General features: G+C 48.6%; 1 protein-coding gene across 1 annotated transcript; it reads left to right on the top strand.

The window, feature by feature from the left end:
- Positions 1 to 2,974: 2,974 nt before the first annotated feature.
- LOC310789502 (band 4.1-like protein 3) lies at positions 2,975 to 8,792 on the top strand (the record flags this gene model as incomplete). The annotated part of the gene is made up of 4 exons (XM_083651146.1): positions 2,975 to 4,961; positions 5,151 to 7,419; positions 7,567 to 8,611; positions 8,748 to 8,792. 4 exons carry the CDS (start codon positions 2,975 to 2,977, stop codon positions 8,790 to 8,792), a joined length of 5,346 nt encoding a protein of 1,781 aa, XP_083507272.1.
- Positions 8,793 to 9,342: the final 550 nt, after the last annotated feature.

The raw sequence follows: 9,342 nt of genomic DNA, 5'->3' as shown, positions 1-9,342 counted from the left end.
TGAAAACACGGAACGACGTGTAATCACGTCGATGCAAATAAAACCCCAATACCGGTAGCCTGGAAAAGGAGGAGAAATGCTTGAGAATGAAGAGTGAAAGAGAAGGGAGAGGGGGAGGGAGAGGGGGGGAGGTGTTTGTGGATCCTATCTGTCTACCGTGTTATTTATCACCAAGACAGGTACAGATATGGAGTCTTAGCTTATAGCCTCATTACACATTCACTCTCCCCCCCCTCTCTCTCTCTCTCTCTCTCACACACACACACACACACACACACACACACACACACACACACACACACATTTGCCTCTCACACACATTCACGCAAACTTTGTCACCCGCCTTCTCTGACTTGCTCTTTTTCGATGTCTCTCTCTCTCTCTCTCTCCCTCTCTCACAAACACGCACAAACAAACATACATTTCAATTACAGCCAGGCTCAGCATGATGAATGTGGTTACCTTTTAATTTCAATTATAGCGAGTGTTTAGCTAGCTAGCAAGCTGCAACATCCAGCGAGCGATGGCTCAATTACAACACACGTATCAGTGCTAGAATGGCTGTATATCAACGGAAAGGCACACATACACACGCACGCACGCACACACACACACACACACACCACACACACACACACACACACACACACACACACACACACACACACACACACACACACACACACGCACACACACACACACACAAGCATGCATTGCTCACACACACACACACACACACACACACACACACACACACACACACACACACACACACAGAATTAGATTAGCTAATTTAGTTCTTGTCTGGACACATTTTTCACCTCCATCTAGCTGATGGCTGTTGCAAAACCTATTTAGATTTTCCACTGCACATCTCAGCATCTACTGACGATGTGCGGGAAATAATAATTATCGCCCCAAATAGAGGTGTTGTTTATTCATTTCAAAAGTAAAAGGCGCCGTGTGAGCAATGAGTAGCGTGGAACATATCTATCTACATATATCTATATCATACCGTAAGCCAGGGATACTCAACTTGCTTTGCCCGGGGGCCACTTTCGTGAAATGATAGAAGGCCAGGTGCCAGTTAATAAACAATCAATATACATTTTTCTGTAGCGGATTGTAGGTTTTTGGGGTGTCAGCCGGAGTTTAGTCTGACAATGTTGTGCACACCGGATAGTTAGTTGGGTTAAGTACATACATAAGTGCCTGGATAGCGAGCAGATGGCGGTATTTGATAATTTTGCAGCTAAATCATAGATTATTGAAATATATTCCATATTCCAGACTGAAATGCTAAACAGAAGTGTGAGTATTGGCCAGAATGACATGAACATTTGGACACTTATTCAGCGGGTATCTTGCATGTTGCGTTCAGGTGCACTGTAATTTATTTATTTAAAAACAAAAAAACAAAAATTGCAATTCCATCGTGGGCGGCTGAATTTCTCCTAGGCCCCATTTATGCCAAGATGATTTAAAAGTCGTAGTACACTTCCTGACCTACTTTACAAAACCAGCGTGTCGACGCTGCCTTTTTAAACCTTTCTTCACCCATGGAATATTTGCTGAGCATGCATGATCTTCTGCTTCACACTCGTTAAGTCACCCACACTCACAGACAACCACACCATGCTGTTCTGCTGTTGGACCACCGCAGGGGTGCCCTACACTTCAGATCTACTTGAACATTTTTGAACATCACAAGATCTACCAGACCCCCCCCCGCCCCATATTCGTCATATCTATTAAGTGTGGGTGACATAAGTGCTGCTTATAGTTTAACCTCTTAAAAAGCCACCTATTTCTGAAGAAAATGGTGAAAACGACATACCCAAACTAAAATGCTTACTGTGGCTGAACCGCTGGGTTACAGACAACTGCCTGACCTTTTCTGAAAGGTAAGACTTTGAAGTTTCTGTTCCAAGTCTCAGAATGACTCTATGTGTTACTGACCCTGAGTAACACCAGCTCAAACACAGTGGTTGATTCTCGCCTAGAATAAAAAACACTTTTAGAGTGTAAACAGTTACCTGTGGTTGTTGTATTTATGGCTAGAAACCCAATGGAGACATAGCCACAGGCCTTACCATATCCCAACTCAAAGGAGATGAAAGAATACCAAAACATGAGTATTTGGCAGTGGTTTTTGTAGGGAGATACCTAGGCGGATTTCCAAAAAGCCATTTGAAAAAGCCAAATAATCTGAATTTTTTTCAGCTCTCTTTGTACAAAGACGGCTATAACTTCCGCTATGTTGATCCGAAAAAGGAAGACATGGTTCGATGCGCAAGATTCAGACGATTAATTCGGTATGTAGCATGAACAGCATTGTTCACCTAATTCACCACATTAATGACAGCTGCTGCGTGGCCTCACCTGCCCTATTCGGAGTAATTATTGGTTAGGTTTAGGCATGGGGAGTGATGATTTATGTGTTAGGTTTAGGCATGATGGGTCATGGTTAAAATCATTGAGATTTATGACAAAACTGATGATGTGACAATGTCTATGTGACATCAGCAATGTCTGTCACAAATCACTTACGAACAGAGCAACCATGACATTAAATCACTGATGATGTCACAATGGCTCTGTGATAGGATTTATGGCATCACTGATGATGTAACACTAGGACTGATGATGACATAGCCTGTCTATAGTCGCTTCCCTGGAGGGAGAAGAGGACAGCGGAAAGGCAGAGAGATGCAGAGAAACAGTGCGGTGGATGAATCCAGAAGGAGGTGGTAATGCAACATAAAGGATGCCAACTGCCATAAAACACCACAGAAGAGGATTTATGACCCTTGTCACAATGCCTATGACATCATCAGTGTCTGTCACTAATCGACACTGATGCTGCCGTACACATTGTGACATCAACAGTGATGTAATAAGTCTTTCCCTGCTGAGGCTATAAGTATGACCGGTAGTCTGCACGCAACATATTGTCTTCTGTAGCTGCACCATGATGATTGTACACACACGACAAGCAGAGTGGGAAGCACAAGGGGATGGGAAAGAGGCCCTCAAATGCCCCCTGCTGCCCTTATCTGCAAAAGAAGTGGAAAAGAAGGATGAAGTTCAGTCAGAGGAAGTCAGGGAGAAAGAGATAGAATCTCACTCTAATGCCAGGACTGAAACACAGCCTGCCAAGGAGGAGAAGGGAAGAGGGAGCGCAGAGAGAAGTACTGAGGAGACCAAGCCGATGACAGAGGGGGGAGGAGAGGAGCAGCGGAAGGAGCACAGAGGAGAGGTGGAGAGTGAACGAGAGAGAGGAGGCCACACCTCCATGTTTCAGTCTCCTCTTCGTCTGGTGAGGAAGGCCAAGATGGTCGTGTGTCACGTGACCCTCCTGGATGCGACCGAGTTCCCCTGTGAGGTGGAGAAACATGCTGAGGGCAGGGACTTATGCTTTAAGGTGTGTGAGCACCTCAATCTCATGGAAAAAGACTACTTTGGTCTGACATACGTAGACAGCCATGAGCAGAGGTGTTGGTTGGATCCCAATAAGGAAGTCAAGAGACAGATATACAGTAACAACTGGCAGTTTGCATTCAATGTCAAGTTCTACCCTCCCGAACCCTCACTGCTTACTGAGGACATTACCAGGTACCTGTTACGTCTCCAGCTCTGTAAAGATGTGGCATCAGGTCGACTCCCTTGCTCATCCGTCATTCACACACTGCTGGGGTCATACGCACTGCAGGCAGAATTTGGTGACTGTGAGCCCGGCAAGCCTCGTCCTCTGCGCTGCTTCGGTCAGTTGACCTTTGTGATGGAGAAGATCCTTGAAGTCTACAAATCCCACAAGGGAATGACACCAGCGCAGGCTGAGGCTGAGTTTCTAAAAAATGCGAAGCAGCTGCCTATGTATGGGGTGGACTTGCACCATGCTAAGGATTCTGAGGGCGTGGACATCATGGTAGGTGTGTGTTCCAACGGTCTCGTGGTCTACAAAGGCAGACTTCTGATTCATAGTTTTGTCTGGCCCAAAATACTAAAGATTTCATACAAGAGGAACAACTTTTACATCACGATCAGGCCAGAAGACGCGGAGCAGGTGATATGCAAGGTGGCATTCAAACTCTCAAATCATCGATCTGCGAAAAGGTTGTGGAAGGTTTGTGTAGAGAATCCCAGTTTCTTCAGGTTAAACACACTAGAACCTCCTACTACCAAGACCCGCTTCTTGAGTTTGGCCTCTAAGTTCTGCTACAGTGGACAAACCGAGACCCAGAGCCCGAGACTCAGAGACCGACCCGCACTCAACTTCGAACGCATGTCTAAACGCATCAGCCGTAATCTGGATGGAGCACGAGCGATTAGTATACCTGAGGCCGACAGGGACTCGATCCCAACCCCTGAGAATGGATCGAGCCTGGACTCTGACGCAAAGACTGACGTTGGAATAGAAGAATCCGTGCAGGAGGAGCAGGAAGTGAAGGCTGCAGAGGAGGTCATGGCAATGGAGGAAGCAAAGTCAGGAAGGCAGGAGAGCATTTCATCAGAGAGCGATCCTCTGTGTACAACTACAACAAAACACATTCAAAATACATTAAAGGGCAGCCTATCAGAGACAATGGTTGAGAAACACGTCGTCATCAACGGAGACTCTGACATTGACGATGACCAAGTATTGGCCCAGGCCATTAAGCAGGCCAAAGAGCAACATCCTGACAAGTATTTTACCAGAGTGGTCGTTCATAAAGAAACTGACCTTGATGATGCACCACCGATTAGCAGAACTGAGGCCGGCAGGGGACTGATCCCAAATGGAGCAAGCCTGGAGATCAACTCTAAGATGACCCAAGTTGAAATAGAAGAAACCGTTGTCATCCAAGAGGTAGTCATGGTTACTGACAGCCCCCCTGCCGCCCCACCTGCACAGCAGGAGGCGAGGGAGCAGGAGGTGAAGGCTGCGGAGGAGGTTGTGGCAGCGGAGGAAGCAAAGCCAGGCAAGCAGGAGAGCATAGAGAGCGAGGAAGAAGCAGTGTGTCATCCAAACCTCATTGCATTGATCTCTCACACACAAATACCAGAAGATAAGGAAGAGGAGAAGAGAGAGGACAAGAAGAGAGAGGAAGAGGAGAAGACAGTGGAGAATGCCCTCTCAGTGCCAGACACTCCTTCCATTCCTACTAAAGCCAGCCAGCCTGCAGAGGCAGCCTCTGGGGAAGAAGAGGTCTGGAAAGAGGGGGTGCACCAGGAGGCAGGGAAGGAGAACACTGAGGAGCAGGAGAGACCAGAAGAAAGGGAGATGGAGGAGAGCTCGGACAATCTCATGGTGACGCCTGATGAAGCACCCAATGGCCACACCTCAGATGAGGGGCCGACTGGATTGGTTGCGTTGGCAGAGGAAGAGGACCGTAAAATGAACGGAGAAGCCTCATTGGCTGAGGCAGAAGCACGACTTCAGGTTATTTGTTGCTCTGAGCCATCTGTGGTAAAGATGGAGATTGTGACCATATCAGACATGTTTGCAGCCCAAGAAATTGAGATGGCAACAAATGAAGTTCCCATCGATCCTAAGGAAACCAAGACCCCCACATACAAAGCTGCACATTTGGATGGCAGTGGGGATGGTGAAGCTGGTGTTTTGATGACTGCTCAGACAATCATCTCTGAATCCCTGTGTACAACTACAACCGCACACATTACCAAGACATTAAAGGGTGGTCTATCAGAGACAAAGATTGAGAAAGGGTTTGTCATTCCCGGAGACTCTGACATCGACCATGACCAGGTATTGGCCCAGGTCATTAAGGAGGCCAAAGAGCAACATCCTGACAAATATTTGACCAGAGTGGTGGTTCATAAAGAAACAGAACTGGATGGAGCACCAGCGCTTAGCATAACTGAGGCCGGCATGGACTCGATCCCAACCGCTGATAATGGAGCCAGCCTGGAGCTACACTCTGACTCTCAGACAACCCACGTTGATGTAGAAACCGTTAGAAACCAAGAGGTTTCTAAGGCAACCAAACCCGGACTAGTCATGGTTACCGACAGCCCACCTGTGGCCCCGTCTGCGGAGCAGGAGGTGAAGGCTGCAGAGGAGGAGGTTGTGGCCGCGGAGGAAGCAACGCCATTCAAGCAAGAGAGCATTTCATCGGAGAGCGAGGAAGAAGCAGAGTATCATCCAACATCAGACGTCACCACATCCATCTATCACACACAAATATCAGAAGAGGAGGAGGAGGATGAGAAGAGACAGGACGAGAATAGAGAGGAAGAGGCGAAGACGGTGGAGAACGCCCTCTCACTCTCAGATGCTCCTTCCATTCCTGCTGAAGCCAGCCAGCCTGCAGACGCAGCGTCCAGAGTAGAAGAGGAGGTCTGGAAAGAGGAGGTAGAGAAGGAGGCACGGAAGGAGAACACAGAGGAGCAGGAGGGAGGAGAAAAAAGGGAGATGGAGGAGAGCACAGACGATCCCATGGTGACGCCTGATGAAGCACCCAATGGCCATGCCCTCCCGGATGTGGGTACGACTGGATTGGTTGTGTTGTCAGAGGAAGAGGAGGAGCCTAAAATGTACTGGGAAGCCTCACTGGCCGAGGCACAACCGCGGATGCAAGTTATTTGTTGCTCTGAGCCACCTGTGGTAAAGATGGAGATTGTAACCATATCAGACACGTTTGCAGCCCAGAAAACTGAACCAACAAAAGAAGTGCTCATCATACATACGGAAACCAAGACCCCCACATACGAAGCTGCAGAGTTGGATGGCAGTGGGGATGGTGAACCTGGAGTTTTGATGACTGCTCAGACAATCACCTCTGAATTTCTATATACAACTACAACCACATACATTACCAAGACATTAAAGGGTGGTCTATCAGAGACAAAGATTGAGAAACGCATTGTCATTACCGGAGACTCTGACATCGACCATGACCAGGTATTGGCCCAGGTCATTAAGGAGGCCAAAGAGCAACATCCTGACAAATATTTGACCAGAGTGTTGGTTCATAAAGAAACAGAACTGGATGGAGCATCAGCGATTAGCATAACTGAGGCCGGCATGGACTCCATCCCAACAGCTGAGAATGGATCCAGCCTGGAGCTACACTCTGACTCTCAGACAACCCAAGTTGAAATAGAAGAAACCGTTGTCTTTCAAGAGGTTTCCAAGCCAACCAAACCCGGACTAGTCATGGTTACCGACAGCCCTCCTGCTGCCCCGTCTGCACAGCAGGAGGCGAGGGAGCAGGAGGTGAAGGAGCAGGAGGTGAGGGAGCAGGAGGTGAGGGAGCAGGAGGTGAGGGAGCAGGAGGTGAAGGAGCAGGAGGTGAGGGAGCAGGAGGTGAGGGAGCGGGAGGTGAAGGCTGCAGAGGAGGTTGTGGCAGTGGAGGAAGCAAAGCCAGGCAAGCAGGAGAGCATTACATCAGAGAGCGAGAGCGAGGAAGAAGCAGAGTACCATCCAAACGTCACTGCATCCATCTCTCACACACAAATAGTGGAAGAGAAGGAGGAGGAGGGTGAGAAGAGAGAGGAAGAGGAGAAGACGCTGGAGAATGGCATCTCAGTCTCAGACGGTCCTTCCATTCCTGCTGAAGCCAGTTGGCCTGCAGAGGCAGCCTCTGGAGAAGAAGAGGATGTCTGGAAAGAGGAGGTGGAGGAGGAGGCAAGGAAGGAGAATACAGAAGGGCAGGAGAGGGGAAAACAGAGGGAGGAAAGCACAGACAACCTAATGATGACACATGATGAAGCACCAGATGGCCACGTTCTCCCAGATGAGGGGACAACTGGATTGGTGTATTTGGCAGAGGAAGAGAAGGAGACTAAAATGAACGGGGAAGCCTCATTTGCCGAGGCAGAACCACAGCTGCAGGTTATTTGTTGCTCTGATCCACCTGTGGTGAAGATGGATATTGTGACCATATCAGACACATTTGCAGCCCAGAAAACTGACATAGCAACAAAAGAAGTGCCCATCGTTCCTAAGGAAACCAGGACCCCCACATACAAAGCTGCACAGTTGGATGGCAGTGAGGATGGTGAACCTGGTGTTCTGATGACTGCTCAGACAATCACCTCTGAATCTCTGTGTACAACTGCAACCAAACACATTACCAAGAGAGTAAAGTGCGCCCTATCAGAGACGAGGATTGAGAAACGCATTGTCATTACCGGAGACTCTGACATCGACCATGACCAGGTATTGGCCCAGGTCATTAAGGAGGCCATCGAACAACATCCTGACAAGTATTTTACCAGAGTGTTGGTTCATAAAGAAACAGAACTGGATGGAGCATCAGCGATTAGCATAACTGAGGCCGGCATGGACTCCATCCCAACAGCTGAGAATGAATCCAGCCTGGAGCTACACTCTGACTCTAAGACAACCCAAGTTGAAGTAGAAGATGCCGTTGTCATTCAAGAGGTTTCCAAGGCAACCAAACCCGGACTAGTCATGGTTACCGACAGCCCTCCTGGTGCCCCGTCTGCACAGCAGGAGGCGAGGGAGCAGGAGGTGAAGGAGCAGGAGGTGAGGGAGCGGGAGGTGAAGGCTGCAGAGGAGGTTGTGGCAGCGGAAGAAGCAAATCCAGGCAAGCAGGAGAGCATTTCGTCAGAGAGCGAGGACAAAGCAGAGTATCATCCAAACGTCACCCCATCCATCTCTCACACACAAATACCAGAAGAGAAGGAGGGGGAGGAAGAGGATGAGAAGAGAGAGGAAGAGGAGAAGACGGTGGAGAACGCCCTCTCAGTCCCAGACACTCCTTCCATTCCTGCTGAAGCCAGCCGGCCTGCAGAGGCAGCGTCTGGAGAAGCAAAGGAGGTAGAGCAGGAGGCGGTGAAGGAGAACACTGAGGAGCAGGAGAGAGGAGATGATAGGGAGATGGAGGAGAGAAGAGACAATCCCATAGTGACAACTGATGAAGCGCCCAATGGCCACGCCTTCCTGGACAAGGGGACAACTAAATTGGTTGCATTGGCAGAGGAGGAGAAGGAGACTAAAATGAACGGGGAAGCCTCATTTGCCGAGGCAGAACTGCGGCTGCAGGTTATTTGTTGCTCTGAGCTACCTGTGGTAAAGATGGAGATTGTGACCATATCAAACACGTTTGCAGCCCAGAAAACTGACATAGCAACAAAAGAAGTGCCCATCATACATACGGTAACCAAGACCCCCACATACAAAGCTGCACAGTTGGATGGCAGTGGGGATGGTGAACCTGGAGTTTTGATGACTGCTCAGACAATCACCTCTCAATCTCTGTGTACAACTGCAACCATACACATTACCAAGACATTAAAGGGTGGCCTATCAGAGACAAAGATTGAGAAACGTATTGTCATTACCGGAGACTGACATCAACCACGACCAGGTAT

The sequence above is a fragment of the Poromitra crassiceps genome (assembly GCF_964638095.1).
Source record: "Poromitra crassiceps genome assembly, chromosome: 14".
NCBI classification, from domain to species: Eukaryota; Metazoa; Chordata; class Actinopteri; order Beryciformes; family Melamphaidae; genus Poromitra; species Poromitra crassiceps.
Note: the sequence above shows the minus strand (reverse complement) of the source record. Positions and strands in the feature narration are given on the sequence as shown.